The sequence below is a fragment of the Chiloscyllium plagiosum genome, chromosome 20, assembly GCF_004010195.1.
Source record: "Chiloscyllium plagiosum isolate BGI_BamShark_2017 chromosome 20, ASM401019v2, whole genome shotgun sequence".
NCBI classification, from domain to species: Eukaryota; Metazoa; Chordata; class Chondrichthyes; order Orectolobiformes; family Hemiscylliidae; genus Chiloscyllium; species Chiloscyllium plagiosum.
Window position 1 is genome coordinate 38857736 of NC_057729.1, and position 22267 is coordinate 38880002.

At 41.1% G+C, this 22267-nt stretch overlaps 1 protein-coding gene across 4 annotated transcripts in view; it reads right to left on the reverse strand.

Moving 5' to 3' along the window:
* l3mbtl1 (L3MBTL histone methyl-lysine binding protein 1) overlaps positions 1 to 22267 on the reverse strand; it is an 88396-nt gene extending 66129 nt beyond the window's left edge. For 2 of the 4 annotated variants that reach the window (XM_043710567.1, XM_043710564.1), the window contains exons 1-5: positions 22192 to 22267; positions 18908 to 18979; positions 17463 to 17630; positions 15436 to 15644; positions 11243 to 11393 (exon numbers count right to left, since the gene is read on the reverse strand). In XM_043710567.1, coding sequence (XP_043566502.1) covers positions 11243 to 11393; positions 15436 to 15644; positions 17463 to 17598 — 496 coding nt within the window. In that variant the 5' untranslated portion in view covers positions 17599 to 17630; positions 18908 to 18979; positions 22192 to 22267. Of the gene's footprint in view, positions 1 to 11242; positions 11394 to 15435; positions 15645 to 17462; positions 17631 to 18907; positions 18980 to 21681; positions 22153 to 22191 lie in introns of those variants that run through there. The other 2 variants (XM_043710565.1, XM_043710566.1) reach the window with 2 other exon arrangements.

Genomic DNA, 22267 nt, shown 5'->3' on the forward strand with positions numbered 1-22267 from the left:
CAAACCACTACAAATGCCGGAGGAAAGATCACAGAAGCGCTTCACAGGAGGCTCCCAAGCACTGAGGATGTCACCTAGACAGGGGACGAAACGTCCGCAACACAAATTCCCAGCTCGGCGAACAGAACCACAACATCCCTCTAAAATTGCCCAGCAAGCCATTCAGTTCAAGGGCAGCTAGGGACGGGCAAGAAGACCCTCAGCATGTTTGGCCAGTCCAAATACAAATACTCCCAAGATCACCCAATGAACCCCCAGGGCTAACAGGCTTCACCAACAAGCAGGCTCCTTCCACCCAGCTGCAGAACCAAGAAATACACAAGGACGTAGCAAGAGAGTGACAAAGAAGAAATCTTACTCAGGGAACTTTGGTGGCACGGGGGAGAATGCACTATTTGATACATTTTCATAAATTGTATTGTTTAGATCTTGCATCTGCCTTTTGTCTATGCATTGTCTGGAATGTAACCACCAGTATTATGCAAAACATTATATCCATACAGGGTGTACTATGGATCATCGGCTGTGTTGAGAGATTTCAGCAGCAACTGGAAGTAGGAGGAACAAGGCATTTCCAGGGCAATGGGTGCTGCTGACACCACTGCTCCTCATCCTACCACATGCTTTTTTTTTTCCTTGGCCTCAGTATCCAAAAGTATTGGTGTAAATGAGTTGGTCAGTAATGTCTAGGGCATGGAGGTGCATAGCACATAGGGAGTCAATGCATTAGGATGGCCAGGATTAACGACCCTGTAGGTCTGTATCCTGTTCAGAGCATGTATCTGTGTGTAATTTTATTGTCTTTGAAAGGCCCTCACATCACTGAGTCCTGCAGTCCCCTCCCTCACATGTCAAATATTTTACCCCACGCACTCTTCCTGTGGTCTTAGCTATTTTTATAAGAACAAGAACATAAGAACCGTTAACAACCATCTGGGCGAAAAAGTTCCTTCTCAATTCAGTCCAACACCTGCTTCCTCTAATCTTGAAGCTTTGCCCTCTTGTCCTAGCTTCACCTGTTACTGGAAACATCCTCTCTACTTCTATTTTATCGATTCCATTCATAATTTTATGCTTCTATAAGATCCCCCCTCATTCTTCTGAATTCCAATGAATACAATCCCAGTCTACTCAGTCTCTCCTCATAAGCCAAACCCCCTCAACTCCGGAATCAGCCTAGTGAACCTCCTCTGCAGCCCCTTCTAGTGCCAGTACATCCTTTCTCAAGTAAGGAGACCAAAACTGCACACAGTACTCCAGATGTGGTCTCACCAGCACCTTGTACAGCTGCAACATTACCTCTCTGCTTTTAAACTAAACTCCTTTAGCAATGAAGGACAAAATTCCATTTGCCTTCCCTAATTATTGTTCTACCTGCAGACCAACCTTCTGTGATTCATGCACAAGGACACCCAGGTCCCTCTACATAGCAGCGTGCCGCAACATTTAACCATTCAAGTAATAATTTTTTTTACTGTTACTCCTACCAAAACGTATGACTTTGCATTTATTAACATTGTAAGTCTACCTACCAGACCTTTGCCCTTTTCAATTCCCAGCATGACTGAAGGTTTATTTTATGTTAAGCACCTCCTAGAATCAGATGAGCCTTCCAGCTTGACATCTATATGTTGGTGAGACCCAATGGTGCTGCTCCTCATGAATGTCATTGGCTTCACACCTCCACAGGACCCCACCCAAACTGTATACATGAGCTTGCACCTGCTCAATGTTCCCCCACCACCAGCCCCTGGCATATGAGGTGGCCAGGCCAGATGCAGTCATACATTGGCTTACACTTAAAGGAAGGATGCTCCTGACCATGGAGAAAGTGAGGACTGCAGATGCTGGAGATCAGAGCTGAAAGTGTGTTGCTGGAAAAGCGCAGCAGGTCAGGCAGCATCCAAGGAGCAGGAGAATCGACGTTTCGGGCATAAGCCCTTCTTCAGGAATGAGAAGGTTGTGCCAAGCAGGCTAAGATAAAAGGTAGGGAGGAGGGACTGGGGGGAGGGGCGTTGGGAATGCGATAGGTGGAAGGAGGTTAAGGTGCAGGTGATAGGCCGGAGAGGGGGTGGGGGCGGAGAGGTCGGGAAGAAGATTGTAGGTCAATTAGGTGGTGCTGAGTCCGAGGGTTGGGACTGAGAAAAGGTGGGGGGAGGGGAAATGAGGAAGCTGGAGAAATCTGCATTCATCCCTTGTGGTTGGAGTGTTCCTAGGCGGAAGATGAGGCGCTCTTCCTCCAGGCGTTGTGTTGCCATGGTCTGGCGATGGAGGAGGCCAAGGACCTGCATGTCCTTGGCGGAGTGGGAGGGGGAGTTAAAGTGTTCAGCCACGGGGTGGTTGGGTTGGTTGGTGCGGGTGTCCCAGAGGTGTTCTCTGAAACGTTCCGCACCATGTCAATGACCCCCTCCTGCATGACCTCTTTCCCATCCATACTGTACCATACCCTCCTTTGTAGATGCTGTTGAACCCCCCTCCTTCCAATGATCATCCCTCCTTCCCCAGACTGCAGATCCCCAATACCAAAGAATAGCTTGCCAAGCCTCCTCCAGTCAACCACTTTGTGCAACCTAACCAGACAGCCCTAGATGAGAAGTGTCCAGACCCCTGACTGATGCCTGTGGATCTCCCCCATTCTCCTTAACCTAAGACTGGTTGCTGCAGAGCCACAGGAACGACTGTGACCCCCTCCTTGAACTGCGAACAATCCAGCTGGATGTCTGATCATGACCAATCACTTAGACCGGTTATGAGAGTTGCTGGTACATGATGCAGATGTGAGATTGACACAGCACACCGCTGTATAGCAAGATGTATGTCCCCTTGTCTGAAGAGTGTTAATCAGCATGGCAACCTGTCTGATTGTGTGACTTCACTACTGACACAGCATAGCTAGACAAGGTGAGTCATGGATACTCTGAGCATGTAGATGGGTGCGAAGTGAAGGACTAACAAAACAACAAGCAAACAGGCCTGAGATGCATAATCTGGGTACGTTTCCCTGCGCATGAAGTATCCTTGCAGCAGCCTCTCAACACTACTTGCCAGTGTACCCTGCAATGTAAGTTTGCGCTATTGTGAATATCCTACACATGTATCAGAGAGATAGATAATGCCAAATACAGGTTGCCAATTTCCACAGACAACGTGTGCATGCAGCTAGTGCCCATGGGTTGTGCCCTGGGATGCTGTTTGGCACTGAGCAATATTGAGGATCTTTGGAGTTGAAATTGCCAAGTATCAACTCTGATTTCCATATGGAAATTTCTTGACATCTAACATTTTTTTGGAAAATGGAAAGCTGATTATTGGTGAGGTAAGCTAGCCCACTAACGAGGTGTTTGCCAAGCAATAATCCCCCTTATTTGGTGAGAAACTCGCTTTACTGTTCGCCAAAAGCACAAAAGATGGAGCAAGATGTTCCTGACGTCAAGATGCTCCTTGCGAGACTTTTCATCTGATTGTGCCACAAATCTCAGATCAGTCCATGTCATTCGGACCCTGATAAGATTCCGCCCAATGAAACACAAGAAACACATTTAACCCCTCAAATCTGTTCTGCGAGATCTTGGCTCCTCTACAGCCTAATTCCATATAGCCACCCATGCCCCAGCTCCTGTAATATGTTTCGATAACAGAGATCCATCCACATTAAGTTTGAAATGAACAAATGAGCTAGCATTGATTACTGTTTGTGGACCCCAGTTCCAAACTTCAACCGCCCTTTTTGTGCACAAGTGTTTCTTAATTTCACACCTGCAAGATCCAGCTCTTAATATTAAACATTCCAAAGACCGGAAAATAGTGTATTCTGTATTCTATCTGTTTTCTTTAATATCTTGAGAAATTTTGGTCAAATTGCCCCTTAACTTTCTAAATTCATACAACCCTCATTTAAGTACTCTCTCCTCATAAGTTAAAAAATTTGAAACATTATTCTGATAAACCTATGTTGCATTCCCTCCCTTGTCAATATATTATTCCTAAGGCATGGTGCCCATAACACCAGTTCACAGTTTGCCTGAAGGTCCAGTCTCAAAGCAGCAAGTTTCAAAAAGTCACTAGCAGAATTATTCTTTATTTTTTATCTGTGAACAACACGGTTTCCATGGTCTATCACACAAATATACAGAAAAGTCTAGGAAGTGTGGAATTATTGCTCATGGAAAATAAATCTTCTGCTCACTGGTGGTGAGCCTGAAGGCAGAAGGTGCTTTTAAATAGTTGGACAGGTGTCATACCTCAATCCCTTCATACAGAATCAAAAACACCAAACAAAAATCATTATATTGAGCAACGTTCTAAAATGCAGAGGTATTGTCGGTAAATGCAACAGCAAAATGTTGTGATACATTATTTTTTGAGATAATCTGCAACTTTGTGTAGGTCAAACTGTCTCTGAACTGTTTACATGCTCTTTTTATTTGCAGGTCAGGCAGGTGATCATCTGGGAACTTTAGGAAGAAAACTCCAAAGGGTATTCACCATGATGTTTTTCAGCTGCAGCAGAAACTCGAAGGGCGGGAGCTTGGACCAGGGGCCTGCTGGGAGCGGTGAGTCACTGATTAGAGCTTTTTATATTTGAAATCAGAGAGCAGAGGTTTCTTGGAAAAGAGGGACTTCTTCTTTCTATTTCCATCCAGCTATATAAGTCTGTGTTTTCTAAACCCGAGACTTTTGTAGGGCCTCCCACCCAACCACCTCCTCTAACCTTAAAGACCAGGGACACATCAGGTAAGCATCTCTTCTTTTTCACTTTGTGATAAGGGGACTAGCAAGGATGGCAGTGCTGGGAGAGGAATGTTCCTCCTGCACGATGTCTGAGGTGAGGGACGCCATTACTGGCCCATCCAAGTACATCTGCAGGAAGTGCACCCAACTCTCGCTCCTCCAAGACTGTTAGGGAACTGGAGTGGGAGCTGGATGATCTTCGGATCATTCGGGAGGCAGAGGCTGTGATTGATATGAGTTACAGGGAAGTAGTTAGGCACTCCTAGGAACAAAGAAAGCAGGGTAACTGTTCGAAGGGGGAAAAAGCAGTCAGTGGAGGGATCCCCTGTGGCCGTTCCCCTGAAAAACATGTATTCCGTTTTGGATACTGTTGGTGGGGGGGTGGGGGGTACTTACCAGGGTTGTGCAGTGGGGCCCAGGTCTCTGGCACGGAGCCTGTCCCAGTGCACATAAGGGAAGGAGGGTAAAAAGGAGAGTGTTAGTCACTGGGGACTCGATAGTTAGAAGGTCACATAGAAGGTTTGTTGGGAACGAATGAGACTCACAGTTGGTGTGTTGCCTCCCGGTTGCCAGGGTCCGTGATATCTCGGATCGTATTTTTGGGGTCCTGAAGGGAGAGGGTGACCAGCCCCAAGTAATGATCCATGTCGGTACCAATGACATAGGTAGAAAGAGGCATAGGGATGTAAGGCAGGATTTCAGGGAGCTAGGGTAGAAGCTGATAGCGAGAACAAACAGAGTTGTTATCTCTGGTTTGTTATCTGTGCCACGTGATAGCAAGGCAAGGAAGAGGGAGAGATATCAGCTGAACACGTGGCTGCAAGGATGGTGCAGGAGGGAGGGTTTCAGTACTTGGATAATTGGGGCTCATTCTGGGGAAGGTGGGACCTGTACAAACAGGATGGTCTTCACTTGAAGCAGAGGAGTACTAATATCCTGGGTGGGAAATTTGCTGGTGCTATTCAGGTGGGTTTAAACTAGCTCAGCAGGGGGATGGGAACCTAAGGTGTAGCTCCAGTGCACAGGAGGATGAGCGTAGGGAGGACAGGGACAGGATTTCACTGTCACAGGTGTGTGCTGGCAGACAGCAAAGTGGTTTGAAGTGTGTCTACTTCAACACCAGAAGTATCCGATATAAGGTAGGTGAGTTGCAGCATGGGTAGGTACCTGGGACTTCGATGTTGTGGCCATTTCGGAGACATGGATAGAGCAGGGTGAGGAATGAATGTTGCAGGTTCCAGGGTTTAGATCTTTCATTAAGAACAGGCAAGGTGGTAAAAGAGGGGGAGACGCGGCCTTGTTAGTCAAGGATAGTATAACGGTGGCTGAAAGAACTTTTGACAAGAACTCGTCTACTGAGGTAGTGTGGGCTGAGATTAGAAACAGGAGAGGAGAGGTCACACTGCTTGGAGTTTTTTATAGGCCTCCGCAGAGTTCCACGGAGGTGGAAGAGAGGATTGGCAAAATGATTCTGGGTAGGAGTGAAAGGAACAGGGTGGTCATTATGGGGACTGTAACTTCCCCAACATTGACTGGAAATGCTATAACTCTCGTACATCGGATGAATCAGTTTTTGTCCAATGTGTGCAGGAGGGTTTCCTGACACAGTATGTCGAAGGGCCGGCAAGAGGGGAGGCCATACTGGATCTGGTGCTTGGTAATGAACCAGGCCAGGTATTTGATTTAGTTTTAGGTGAGCACTTTGGAGGGAGTGACCATAATTCAGTTATGTTTAGTTTAGTGATGGAAAGGGATCAGTACATGCCACAGGTTAAGAGTTATTGATGGGGCAAGGGCAATTATAATGCGATTAGGCAAGAATTAAGATGCATAGAATGGGGTAGCAAAATGCAGGGGAGGCAGACAATGGAAATGTGGAGCTGGTTTAAGGAACAGATATTGCATGTCCTTGATAGGTATGTCCCTGTCAGGCAGAGAGGAAGTGATAAGGTAAGGGAACTGTGGTTTACTACAGAAATTGCATCTCAAGTTAAAGAGAAGAAGGAGGCTTATGTGTTGATGAGGCAAGATGGTTCAGATGAGGCGATGGAGAGTTACAGATCAGCTGGGAAGGATTTAACGAGAGAGTTAAGAAGAGCAACAAGAGGACACGAGCAGTCTTTAGCAAATAGAATAAAGGAGAACCCTAAAGCTTTCTATAGGTAAGTGAGGAATAAAAGGATAACTAGGGTATGAATAGGGCCAGTCAAAGACTGAAGTGAGAAGTTGAAGGTGAACCCTGTGGAGATCGGAGAGGTGCTAAATGAACATTTCGCATCGGTTTTCACTCAGGAAAAGGAGAATATTGTAGAAGAGAAGAATGAGGTATGAAATACTAGACTAGAAAAGATCAAGGTTAGTTACAAACAGGTTTTATCAATTTGAGAAGGAGTGAAAGTAGACAAGTCCCCTGGGCCGGATGGGATTTATCCAAGGATTCTCTGGGAAGCTAGGGAGGAGATAACAGAGCCTTTGGCTTTGATATTTGAATCGTCATTGTCTACAGGTTTAGTACCAGAGGACTGGAGGATTGCAAATGTTGTGCCCTTGTTCAAGAAGGGCAGTAGAGAAGACCCAGGTAATTATAGACCAGTGAGCCTTACTTCTGTTGTAGGAAAGGTTTTGGAAAGGATTATAAGAGATAAGATTTATAATCATCTAGCAAGCAACAATTTGATTTCAGATAGTCAACATGGTTTCTTCAAGGGCAGGCCGCGTCTCACAAACCTCAGTGAGTTTTTTGAGAAGGTGACCAAGCATGTAGATGAGGGTAGGGCTGTTGACGTGGTATATATGGACTTCAGTAAAGCCTTTGATAAGGTTTTGACATGGTAGGCTGTTGGAGAAAATGCAGAGACATGGAATTGAGCGTGATGTAGCGGTTTGGATTAGAAACTGGTTTTCTGAAAGAAAGTGGTGGTTGAGGGAAAATATTCATCCTGGAGTCCAGTTACTAATGGTATGCCACAAGGATCTGTTTTGGGACCACTGCTGTTTGTCATTTTTATAAATGACCTAGATGCAGAATAGATGGATGGATTAGTAAATTTGCAGATGACACTAAAGTTGGTGGAGTAGTGGACAGTTTGGAAGAAAGTTACAGGTTGCAGGGGGACTTGGATAAATTGTAGAATTGGGCTGAGAGGTGGCAAATGGAGTTTAATGCATCTAAATGTGAGGAGATGCACTTTGGGAAGAATAACAGGAAGGCAGAGTACTGGGTCAATGGAAAGATTCTTGGTCGTGTGGATGTGCAGAGGGATCTTGGAGTCCATGTAAGTTGCCACCCAGGTTGATAGTGCTGTTAAGAAGGCACGGTGTGTTAGGTTTCATTGGTAGAGGGATTGCGTTCCAGAGCCGCAATATCATGCTGCAACTATACAAAATGCTAGCGCAGCCACACTTGGAATATTGTGTACAGTTCTGGTTGCCATATTTCGGGAAGGATGTGGAAGCATGAGGGGGCATAACTACAAATTGTGGGATGATAGATTTAAGACAGATGTCAGAGGCAGGTTCGTTACTCAGAGAGTGGTAAGGGCATGGAATGCCCTGCCTGCCAATGTAGTTAACTCAGCCACATTAGGGAGATTTAAACAATCCTTAGATAAGCACATGGATGATGATGGGATAGTGTAGGGGGGACGAGCTGAGGCTAGTTCACAAGTCGGCACAACATCAAGGGCCAAAGGGCCTGTTCTGCGCTGTATTGTTCTATGTTACAGTAGACAGTCTGAATGGAGCTTAAACAACTTAGCAAAGAGGATGACTGGTGAATTCACAAATTTACTTGCAAGCACAGCAAATAGCTTGAAGACTTACTGTAATAACCATGCCCCAAAATACTGTATTGTGCCATGTACTGATGTCTCCATCCATGTGATTAAATTCACAGTGCATAGTAGTAGAATTAATTAGGTTATCAAATTTAGATGGAGTAATAGGGTCAGGTTTGTCCTCTTTTAAATCTGTCAAAGAATGGATAGAGTCACAATGGGCCTACTTCTGTTTTCTATAATGCTATGATTCTTCTGTCTCTGCATTCTTGTAGAATGAAGAGAAAGGTGAAGGGACCATGCCTGTGAACAAATACTGTAGCCAAGAATCCGCTACCCATATTTGTTGCTGCTTTTTGCGTTCTCGTCATTTTAGTCATGTTCTGGCATACTTCCAAGGCAGGTGGGATCTGATCTTCCGCTCTAGAGGTAGAGACATTACGACTGCTATGCAAGGTTTAACACCTCCCTTGAGTTACAATATTAAAAGTGACGATCATTTTAAGGATACACTTAAGAGATATTAGAGAGCAACTGATGCTCATTAAAGCACACATTGAAGAGCTGGGTTTTCTGCACCTGGGTGGAGGGGTCTCATTGGAGGATTGCTTCTCCTGAGGGTGCACTCCTGAGCCTGGTCAAGTTGGCTACAAATAGATCCAGGCAGTGGACTGCAGAGGGGGTCATAGCTGCTGATCTCTGCCCCTTTCCACCGTTATTTTCGTGCCTGGGTGTTCTTGGAAAGGGAGCATGCCTGTCAATCAATACTCCTCATGCGTTTAGAGTGAGATGGACACTGCGGAGCATACAGTGCTTTATCTCCCCCTCCATCTCCATTCTGATTTAGCCTTCTCCCCCTCTCCCTTCCTCTCCCTCACCTTTGATGGTTTGCATGAAACTATTCTATCGGAAACACAAGTGGTGGTCGATAGATGAAAAACGAGTGCCATGGGTGATTTGGAGAGAGGCAAGAAAATCTTTCCATTCGGTGTTAGAGGACTTCTGGATATTAACAAAAAGAATTAGTTTTCTACACCCGGTGTGGGGTGGTGCACATTGGAGGACTTCTTCGTGGAGTTGTTGTGGGTGTGGTCAAAGTGAAAATCAACAGGTCCAGGCAGCAGGCCATGGACGGTGTCACTATTCCTGACTGTCTGCTCCTTTTAAGCAGTTATGTTTGTGTCTAAGCGTCCTTGGAGAGGGAGCATGCCATGCCCACCAACACTCTTGATGTCTCTTCGGAAAGGTGGACCCAGAAGGGTCGGAATATATCATTTTTGCCTCTGACTCTATTTTGATTTAGTCCCCTCCCTCTTTACCTACCTTTCCTTCTCTTTATTTGTCAATGCAATGCCCTGATGTGTTTTGCATGTAAATTGATAAATGACTCTTCTTCAGAAATGGACATGGAGCATTAACAAGGCTTTCTCTCTATAGATATAGTAGGCCTGCTGAGTTTCTCCAGCAATTCTGTTGTTGTTTCACATTTCCAGCATCCGCAGTTCTTTGTTGGATTTTGTATAAAACTATGTTTACTTTTGTAGATTCGGGTAGCTGATTACTAAGTTACAACTTCATTTAATTATAACAAACTCCAGATCGTATGACTTCTCCAATTTCAACATGTGGTAAATGAGGCCAAAATGGTTTAGCCAAACTATCCATTTGTAACTGAGTCATTTCGGCTTGAAAATATATTGATTACTTACAATTGATCTAAAATTGGAATGTTATAACTCATCTCTGTGCCTCTAATGGGGGAGGGAAAATACAGTCAGTGCTCCCAATCCTCTTCTGAGGGCTCTGGCTGGATTTATACATTTTGCAATTTCAGTGCAAGTAGAACTGGACACAGTTAAAATGTTCATTTGACCATTATAGTAGAATTTAGGGGAGGTGATGGCATAGTGGTACTATCGCTAGACTATTAATACAGACACTCAGTTAATGCACTGGGGACCTGGGATTCAAATCCCACCTTGGCATATTGTAGAATTAAATTCAATAAAAATCTGGAATTAAGAGTCTAATGATGATTATAAAACCATTGCAGATTGTTGTAAACATTCATCCAGTTCACCAGTGTTCTTGAGGGAAGGAAACTGCCATCCTTACTTGGTCTGGCCTACATGTGACTCCAGAGTCTAGATTAGAATGGTGCTGGAAAAGCACAGCAGTGCAGGCAGCATCCGAGGAGCAGTAAAATCAACGTTTCGGGCAGAAGCCCTTCATTAGGAATACAGGCAGAGAGCCTGAAGGGTGGAGAGATAAATGAGAGGAGGGTGGGGGTAGGGAGAAAGTGACTCCAGACCCACAGCAATGTGGCTGACTCTTAATTGCCCTCTGGGTAATTAGGGATGAGCAATAACTGCTGACTTGGTCAGCGTTGCCCACATCTAGTGAATGAATTTTAAAAAGTTGCTGATGTTCACTATTGAGGCTCAAGCATAAACAATAACACTTGATAAAAATATTGGATAACCCCATCACATGTGAAACTGCTTGCTTGCAAAGGTGTCATTATCTTTACCAGAAGGAAGAAAATTGTAAGAAAAGAAAGAGGCCATCTTCCATCCACAAGATCCCTAAAGGGCTAACAAAAGAACAATTCCAAAATATATGGAACAGAAAATAACTCTAAATGCACTGTGCACTTAGATTGAGTACAATGGCAAATTGACTTTATGCTGAAACCAGCAGCGCAATACATTTCCCAGTGGATATATATATCTTACATTCATTAGGAGAAGTTATATTCCAGCTAGCCTCACTGCAAGCATCACTCTCCGCTTTCGCGTTGGTCTCTACAGACACCTCTGACATTGACTCTGTCACAATACCTTCTGTGCTGATAACCTCCAGGACACCAAATTCATTCAATCGGAACTAAAAAAAATAAACAAATACATTATTTAATGCTCATCCAACAAAATAACAGAGACACTTTAAAGCTGCAAAAATTGAACTAGTGCACCAATATAATGATACAATATTTTGTTCCATTTAATTCCCTTTGATTTTAAAGAGAAATCAAAATAGTTTCCAAAATTATATTTTACTTCGGTTTCAAAAACTTACTGAATAGTATAAAATTAAGTTCTTGATTTAATTCCAGTTGAAAAAGCAGAGAAAAAAAATCACACAATTAATGGACATATATTGGTTTGATGTAACTGATTTTTGATGCAATTAAAGAAATCATTGAACCATATAACATAGATAGAGACCATTCATCCCACAGTGCTGTTTGGAAGAGTTGCCTAATTAGTCTCAATCCTCTACTGTTTCTCCATAACCCGACATATGATTCTTCCTAAATGCATACCCAAATCCCTGTTCAAAGTTACTGTTGAATCTCCTGCTACCACCCTTTCAAGCAGTGCATTCCAGATCATAACAATTCACTGTGTAAAAGAACGTTTCTGCTTCCCTTAACTCTCTGTGCCTACTAGTTACTGACCCTCTGCTGATGGAAACAGCTTAGATCAATAAATTCATCAAAAGTTATTTGGAATTATTTCATTGGGCTTCATGAGATACTGTGATTCAGAATTAAAAAGGTATTAAATAGTTTTGTTTTTACAACCAATTCCATACAGAGCGCATGGAAAGAGCCGGTGTTTTTTTCTGACAATATTGTATGGTATAATCTCTGTAAGATAAATATAACCAAGTTAATCTTATTTTCTTATTAAATATGCTACTCTTAAAAAGTGGCTGAGATAATTCATTTTGAGGACGATTCCCATGCGTTGATTTGGACAGCACTTATTCTCCACGTACAAAGCGTAGAAAAAAGAGAAAAACTAAGTTTTTGCTGTGTTTACAATATCTATGATTTCATAGGCCCTAGAGAGACACTAATATGCATTTGCCTTCAATACATCTTTATCTGAAGTCATAATTCAAATAAGGCAGAAGGGGAGATTTCTGGTACCTACATCACTCTACTGACATGACAGCTGTAACACAAAGGGTGACACGGTGGCTCAGTGCCTCACAGCACTGGGTTTGATTCCAACCTCAGAGTTTTTATGGAGTTTGCACATTCTCCCCGTGTCTGTGTGGGTTTCCTCCGGGTGCTCTGGTTTTCTCCCACAATCCAAAGGTGTGCAGGTTAGGTGAATTGGCCATGCTAAGTTGCCCATGGTGTTCAGGGATGTGTAGGTTAGGTGCATTAGTCAGGGGTAAATGTAGAGTGGTAGGGGAATGGGTCTGGGTGGGTTGCTCATCAGAGGTTGGGTGTGGACTTATTGGGCCAATTGGCCTGTTTCCACAGTAGGGATTGTATGATAAACAAAGGTATTACAAGAAATTGGCAATAGAAATATCAGCAGAACAACACCTCAAATTAAAGGGTTTGAGAATGCTCAGTAAAAAGAGGGTTCAAGTATCAGTTGCAATTGTCTTCCAAACTGTGGGTCTTGGCTGCTCTGTGCAAGAGAATTTGATATGCATAATTCTAAAACAACACTTTGCACCTAGTCCACTTTATTACTTCTTTAGGTCATCACCCGCATTAGAAATTCTCTAGTTTCTTGCAGTGCCTACATGGTTTCATCAAAAAGAAATCCTGCTTTATTAGTTTATTGGAGTCCTTTGATGAAGTAACTTGTTCTGCTGATCTCATCTCATCCTCAACTCCACTTCCCTGCCTCTTTTCCATAACCCTTCAACCCATTATGAATTAAAATCTATTTCCTCCTCAAGTTTACTCAATGTCCCAGCATTCACCACACGCTGGGGTACTGAATTCCACAGATTCATGACCCTTTGAGAGAAGTAATTTCTCAACTCAGTTTAAATCTGTTACCTCTTATCCTAAAACTATGACCTCTTCTTCTAGATTGCCCCACACGAGGAAACATTCTATGTCGACTTTGTCAATCCCTTTAGCATTTTATATACCTCAACTGGATCTTTTCTCATTCTTCTAAATTCCAGACAGTATAGCCCTAAATTACTCAATCTCTCTACATCAGAAGAGGACATAAGGAGCCTACAAAGGCATATAGAAAGGTTAAGTGAGTGGTCAAAGAATTGGGAAATGGAGTATAATAGGGGCAAAAGTGAAACTGTACATTTTAAGAAATTATATTATAAAAGCATATTATCTGAATCATGATGGTTGCAGGTTTCAGCAAGGTCTGGGTGTTCTAGTATGAATCGCAGAAGTTTAGTATGTAGGTCTAGCAAGTACTCAATAAACCCAGTAGAACATTATGCTTTATTATGAGGGGAACTGAATGGAAGAGTAAGGTGGCCATGTAGTTACGCAGGACACTGGTGAAACCGCATCTGGACTACTATGTACCATATTGGTTACTGTACATATGGGAGAATGTTAATGTGTTGGAAGTAGTTCAGAGAAGGTTTACTACACTAACATCTGGAGTGAGCAGATTGCTTTATGAGGAAAGGCTAGACAGGCTAGGTCTGTATCCTCTGGAGTTTAGAAAAGTCAGAGATGGCTTAATTGAAGCATATAAGATCCTGAGGAAACTTGACTAGGTGGATGTTGAAAGGATGCATCCTGTTGTGAAATAATCTAGAATTAGGTGTCATAGTTTAAAAAGGAGATGCTGATTTAAAACAGAGATGAAGCAATTTTTTTTTCTCTCAGAGAGCTGTGTGCCTTTGGAATTCTTTTCCTCAAAAAGGCAGTGGATGCAAAGTTTTCAAACTGTTTCAACAAGGAGGTAGATAGGTTCTTGATTACCAAGGGGATTAAACATTATTGGAGATATGTAGCAATATGGTAATGAGGTTAACATCAATCAGCCATGATCTTATTAAATGGAGGAGCAGGCTCTTCCTGTTGCTTGTTTGTAACTTCAGAAGCAACCAGCCAGTGATTTATTTTTCAAGTGCAAATGGAACTAACTAGTTGATCTACTGACATCAGGACATCATATCCCTAAAATTTCTTCAGAATTCAATCAACAGCTGGTCGAAGCATTTACTGCATTGTCCACAGTGCTCCAAGATGCAGAAGCAGTTTGGAAGACCTGTTTAAAAAGAATCTTTACAGGGCCAGCAAGTTAGGAACAGGACTATATCGCCATTAAATGATATCATGGCTAATCCTTGGCATAATCTATTATATTTATCTTTGCCCATTTTTAAAATTTTCTTTAATTAACAAAAATCTATCAATATCAGATTTATATTTAACAACTGATATACCATCATTGCCATTTGAGGAGGGCAGTTCAAAATGTCTTCCACCCTCTGGTATTGAAGTGTTCCTTAATATCACATCTAAAAGATTTGGCTCTATCTTCACGGTTATGTCCCCTCATCCTTTACTTCCCAAACAGTGGAAATAGTTTCCATTTGCCCTATTTGATCCCATTATCCTTTGAAAGCTTCATCAAGTCACGACCTAACCTTTTAAATTTCAGTGGATTCCTGTTTGCTAAATTGCACTTTATAATTAAATCCTTAGAATCTAGATTTATCATTCTCGTGAATTGGAGGAAACCATAGCTGGTAATATTGCCAAAATATAAAAACAACTTTCGTTATCCACGGTGAGCAAAGTAAACATAAATTTTGCTTCATATTCAGATCAACATTCCATCTAATGCAAGTCCTTATTTGTGAACTTATTAACCAAATTTGATCAGGTTTACTGATGGCCACACAGCTGCACAGCCTACAGTCACTTATTCGCAGGTTCACATACCAACGAAACAACAAGCAAAACTGGGAGAGATATTACCTTACAAAAATATCTCCAAGTGAGACACTGTCTCAAAGAGGATCAAGAAAAAAGATCAGAATGGTTACCAGGAGAAAGGGAAAGTGTGCTGTAACACAAAATGCATCTACTTGCTTGATGGATTGTATCTATTATTTAGTATATTTTGTAAAAGGAGAAAAGAATGAATATTTCATAATGTAGAGTTCAATCAGGAAAGCTCACCTTCAAATTGCTCCCAGGTAAGGTAGCAATGCCATTTTTCCATTCCAAAACACTGACCATGTCACATTTGTGTGCTCCAGTAGTCTGCGGACTAATTGCTGCAGTCACTGGCACAGCGCTGTCGGACTGTTGCCCTTCAACTGGCAAAGAAGCACCTTGATTTTCTCTGGAGAAACCCTGAGGTTTTCGATTATTCTCGGTTGCATTGACTGAATTTATATTTGGAAGAAAGTAGAGACAAACAAAATCTGGCAATACATTTAACAAGCCTATAACAAATTTGCATTCCCGGACACCCTTAAACCTATAAATAAAACTGTAATAACCTTGACGCGTGTTATATTCATAGTGGGTAACATTAACATTTTAATGTTTTTGTCCTGACATAATCACAATTGTATTGTTATTTAAAAACAAATTAGAACAATTTCAATTGCTAAAGCAATATAATTTTAGCCACAATGCCTGAATGATATTTGGTTTGAGTAATCAGTTTGCTTTGATCCAGACCAATTCAAATCCTACTGAAAATTGAACTAGAACTGCAATGTTAAGTATTTCTTAACACAGGAATTCAATCAAAATCTTCCTTACACCTTGTAATCTGTTTTTCTTCATTAACCCACATGAGAATTTCTCCCCATACAATGGATTCCACTTGTACCAATGGAGTGATAATTTATTCACAAAGCTATTCAGACTCCCTTTCCCATGTACATAATGATTTGAAGTCAATTGTTTCTTATCAAAATTCTCATAAGTTAAATAACCTACCTTTGTCTATTCAATAACTGTAAAAGACAATTTGATTATTCTTTCATTAGTGTTTATATGAGCCTTCTTAACTAAATAAAAATGCAAGTTACAGGACCACAATACCAACTTCAGATATGTATCGTTGTCTGTATCGGTAAAATTTGTCTTCTTGTGCAAAACAAAAAAGTGAACTTGCCTATAATATATAACTTTATCAACATTCTCCGAAATGTCCCAAATGTAAAATCAGCAGAGGCACCCTTACACATTGCCTTTGGTCCTGCTACAAGATTTGCAGATACTGGGGTGCCACAGTGAATAAGCTGGAGAAGATCCTGGGAATTGAAGTTAAGGAGGACCCGGTATCCCTCCTTTTGGGGCTACTGAGTCTGCCCTCTCTGGGTGAGCAGGGGAAGAGGTTATTTAACATTCTTACACACTATGCGAGGAAGAACATTCTAATGATATTAGAAAAACCTCCAGGTCTTGCGGAGTGGCGCAGACTTGTGATGGAGTATGTCCCCCATGATTACCTGACAAGAATGGAACGGAGCAATTTTATAAAACATGGCGGCCCTTTCGAAATTACACAGACATGGACCTATTTGCAGTACTGATTGGGGCCTTTATATAGCCACGAGGGCTGTATATGGTGGTGTGGGGGCCCTGTGAGGGGGTGTGTGCATGGGAGGAGGCCTGGCAAATATAAGTATAGTAACTGTTGCTCTCGTAGACGGGAGCTTCACAAAGGTGTGGTAAGTGGAGTGATGTAATGTAGTGTAATGTAATGTGATTTTATTTTATTGGATTGTAATTTAATTTAAAACTATTGCATTTAATTTGAGTTTATTTTAATTTGGGTTAAGTTAAGTAAAAATGAGATGATTGTATCTTGAAGAGTTCTAGGCAGTTTATTGTTAACATTGCTGTAATATAATAATGGGATATTATTTCTACTGTTCTGTATTTCTGTACTTTTATAACTTTTCATTTTTTCTGTTAATAGAGTAAGCATTTTCAATAAACATATATATATAAAAAAATTATCAACTAAAAACACAATATCTGATATGACTTGAATTTTAAGCCTATTTATCCATACTTGAATATTTTTACTTTTAATTCTTGTCCAAATATGTTAGATCAACTTAAGGTATCATGGCTAAAATTGTATTGTTTTAGCAAGAAATAAATAAATCACGACCTAGTGAAATACAATTTTTAAATATATATGTTCATGAATGTTCTTTGTAATGCTAACAGTACAATACCTGGAATAATGAAGGCTTTAGTTGACAGGCGATCATTTTGAGTAGAGCTATTGCTGCTTACTACCTGTACGCTGACATCCCTGGGTGCAGTCACACTGCTAGGCAACAGGACCTCCAATCCCACTCTGCTATTCATGATAATGGCTCACCAGCTGTTTGCGACTGGCTCTGGAGTGAAGTTAGCAAAATTGAACAGTCACTCTTGTTCACAAAATCACAAATTAGGAATTGGTTGGTGTTGCTAAGCCTGCTCAGAATATTTGGTTTATTCAGAGCTTTACAAGTTATCAGATACGAAATTTTCAAGAGCTCCAAATTATGTCATATATAATGACATCTCTTCAGTTTTATAGGGAATCTTTCTGGATAATCACTATTAGCAAAACACAACAATTCAATAGTGGGTTCAATTATCACTTGAAAATGCTGGGAATAGCTAATAAACTGGCTGCATGTAGAGAGAGAAACAAAGTCATGATTGTGATCGGAATCAGTACCTAAAATGTTGAGCAGAATCTTATCAACAATGCAGAGGCCTGCTTTGGAAGCAGATGCTCAGGGAATTTTGAGAAAGACACACAGGCGGCTGACATGATGCACTCCACCTCCAGCCAATCATATCACAGGCAAATGAACAATGTCAGCAGCAAATAGCCAATTAGTCTCAATTTTCTAGCCAACTGCTGCCAAATTGAAGGCTCCACTGAGTTCAGGTAGAAGATACACCCCATGATCCAGGCAAAGTATGTCAGGTCCCTCGAAGCGACCTCCTGGCAACATGCTTGGGGACCAGCAAGACCTCCTATGTTTAACCAACTGAAACTGGACCCCATGACCCAAGCAGCCTCTGCCACTGGGCCACAGTGTGGCCACTATAATAACGATCTGACAGAAAAATTTTAAAGAGCTTGTAATTCCTCAAAGGTCTCCTCGCTTTCAACAGAGCTGCTGGCTGAACAGTGCTGCATGCCCTTCTGTTGGTCCAGCTGGGGAACAGTTTCTGCCATCCTTAGCTCAATGGTGCTCTCAGATACAGCCTCCTAATTCACTACCAATAATTCAATACCATGCAGGAGATTATTCGTGGATTACAAGCAAATTTGGGATCTAATCTTGGTCCCAACATCGGAAAATCCTTAAGAATGACAAGATTCTGCCTGCTTTTACTTTCTTTTATCCTGTTAGAAATTATAAACATGTTACTCATATAAATGTGTGCATATGGAGGAGCTCTTGTGTTAAAATGCTCGCCCCTGATTCAAGTCTTATCCAGGACTTTGGGGACATGGGTTCCAATTCCACCATGTTAGATAATAGAAATTAAATTCAAAAAAAATTTGGAATTAACAATCTAATGATGACCATGAAGCCATTGTTGATTGTCAGGTAAAAAAATCTATCTGGGTTCACAAATACCCTGTACAGAAGATAAGTATTGTTCTTACCAGTCTGCCCTACATGCGGCTCCAGAAATGTGGTTGATCCTTAATTGCCCTCTGGGCCAGTGTTGCCCCATCCTGTGAATTAATTTTAAAAACTTATTTTCAACTATACTCTTGCTACCAGTCAAGTAATATAGTGATTTACTTCTTCCAAGTTATTATACTATTTCTGCCTCACCATAGAAACCAAATGCAAATTGAGTGATCATTTTCCTGAATTGATGAATCCACAATCATAATTTACACTGAACTTCTGACTGCTTGCCAATTTAATTTTCCATTCCATTCTCATTGTGTCCTTGGATTTCTATACAGTTTGAGTCAGCCATGGCTTGGAGATTAATAGTCTGGGTTAACGTTTCACCAAGTAATCCTGAACACAAAGTTCTTGCTGACATTCAGTGCAGCACTGGGAGAGTGTTGATGTGTTGGAGGTACAATCTTTTGGATGAGACATTAAACCGAATGCTGCTGATGTTCTCAGATGTTTGGAAAAGATTTCTCTTCATCATTTGAAAAAGAATAGGGAAGTTATCCTCAGTGTTCTAGTAAATATTTATTTCTCAGTCAACATCACTGTAACTAATTATCTGTTCATTGTTATACTGTTATTTTGGGAAGCTTGCTGTATACAGATTAGCTTCCTACTTTGTGACTGAAAATTGTTGAATTGGCTTAAAGTGCCAAAAGACATTACATAAATGAATCTGTTTCTTTTCACTAATGATACAATGTAAACTTGAGTAACAGCACCTTTTCTTTCTACTATATAATTAAGAGCCTTCTGACCATCTCACCTCGAGTTTAACAATTTTAACCACTGTTTCAAGTTTCTCTGAGACAGCAAGTGCTGATAATGGATGGCTGCCTCAGCACAACTGGTATTTGAAGAACTATGGACTGGTATTTGTACTGGAAGGATGGACAGGTACATTTCCAGCAGGGTTCATTCCTGACATTTACCTGCCTTATTTTTCCACCCCGGGCCATAAATGCCTCCTTATGCCAGATTTACTATGTAAAGGATAATATTTTATCCTTTAACAATCAGCATCAATCTTTTACATGTTCAACAGTCTCATTATCAGCCTATTTTACCTTATTATTTCCATCAACTTTGCTACTTAATCATTTCATTCAGTCTCCCTTTTCCTCCTTTCCTGTTCACCTGCAACATTGCTCCCCCAACGATAAACAAATTGCATTATAGAGAGCTGTTAACAAAAAGTCCCTAGGTATTCCACAAGACTAAAGTATAGTGCTAAGTCAAGTTAGGTCAGATGACCAATAGTGAGAACTAAATGAGCCATTTTAAGGAGTATCTTTAACAAGAGTAGGGTAGAGAGATGAAGAGAAGTAGGGACAATATCCTGGAGCTTGGGGCCTCACAACTGAATGTGCAACCACCTATGGTGGAATGATTAGAACTGTGTATTAAAACTGTGGATTATAAGGCCAGAATTTATAGCACAGATACCTCAGAGATTGAAGAAATAGGGAGACATGAGATCATGGAAGAATTTGAAAATAAAGAATCAAGCCTTGCTTGATCAGGAGCCAATATGAGTCATAAAGCACAGGGTGAGAAAGAATTGAGGGTTTTTGCAAGATAAGAGTTTGTATGACATCACGGTTACAAAGGGTAGAATGTGGAAGATCAGCCAAGACAGCATTGAAACACTCAAGGCTGGAGGTAACAAAGGCACGAACGAGGGTTTTAGTAGCAAAGCAGTTGGCACAGGGACAAAGTTGGGTGATGTAATAAAAGATGGAATTACGCCATAAGCATGAAACCATGAGCTAATTTAAAAGATTTCCAACATCTTCCAGTTTCAACGAAAGATTGTCAACCTTAGATCGTAATGCTGCTTTTATCTCCGCAGACACTGACTGAACTGGTGACGATTTCCAGTTTTTTTCAAAAAAAAATTCCGATTTCCACTGTCTTATTTCTCCTTCCTTATTTTATCCTCAATAATAGTATAACTATTTGGCCCAAAAAGTAAATGTTTGTCAACAACATTGTCCCATTTCATTATCTTGTCACTGTTTTGTCGAGCTATCATTTCCGTGATGTAAACAAATCTTTAATTGTTTTCCACTTTGCCGATTGATTTATAATCAATTATTATGAGATGTAATTGGTCACAAGGGAAATTTCAGAATTGCAATAAAGGATTATAAGGGCTTATAAATGTGTTTTATTAAAATACAGCAATTTTAAAATGTATTATAATAATTCAAAAATTCAGTAACGGTGTTTGCTGACTCTTGACATGTTTCTGTAGTTAAACCACACATTGCATTGCTCTGTGGAATGAGATGATGTTCTACGTGCAACAAATCTTTCCTTTTCGTTATATAAATAATGCATATGGCATGAATTAATTTTAAAATATGTTGCTTGTCAATATCAACATACACCTTGTTTCCAGCGTCCAATAAATACATTGCCGGACAAATTAAATATTTCTTCACCGGATTTCTGAAAAGGAATGGTAATAATGTTTTTCTTAAAAGTATTTTACACACCCTGTCTGAAATGATCAGAAAAGACAGCAGAATAATATTCTAATTAAAGCAAACAGTGAATCGCTGCATTGTAAAAGGCTACAATGTTATTTGCCACTCCGGTGAATGTGATGATGATAAAGCAGTTAACAAAATAAATCATGATATTCAGATTTACCTGAGCGGGAAATGTCATGGCCATTCATTAGGAATTATCATTTATCTTTATTGACTAATAAAACCATGCATTAGGTTTTATTTCTTACCAAAATGGCGGAGCTGACAGCGAGCCAGAAAACAGAAGCCACAGTAAAATCCAGTGGGATATACTTAGATTTTTATGAACACCCTGAATTGAGATACAAGGGGTGGATGCACCGCCACTGAGCCCCCCGCTTGTCTCTCCCTATGTACGCCTTTAATTCTCAGCAGAGACACAGTTAACCAGAAAGTTGCAATGAAAAAGGTATCAAATTCGCTAAATTGCTACTGCACACACTGCGCGGCACCTCTGAAGCGAATGTGTGCGGAGTTCCCATCGATTCCCTGAGCCCCCTCGTGTAAATGTACACGATATTTAGTTAAAAACTGACACCCGCTGTAAAATAGAATGCAACTCAAAGGCAATGAATTAACTTGGCAGGAATGTAAGGGAGGGGGGGGGAAGAACGTAAAATAAAGGCTGACGCTATTTGCACCCATTGGGATTCTTGCCTCTTTTCCCACTATAGTCTTTTACGATATTTTACTAATAGTGAAATAATTGGTTTTCTTACCAATACAATGCTCACTTGCGTCTTAGCTGCGAGGCTGAGTGATGAGAGTGCGCATGTGCAATGCTCTCATACTGTC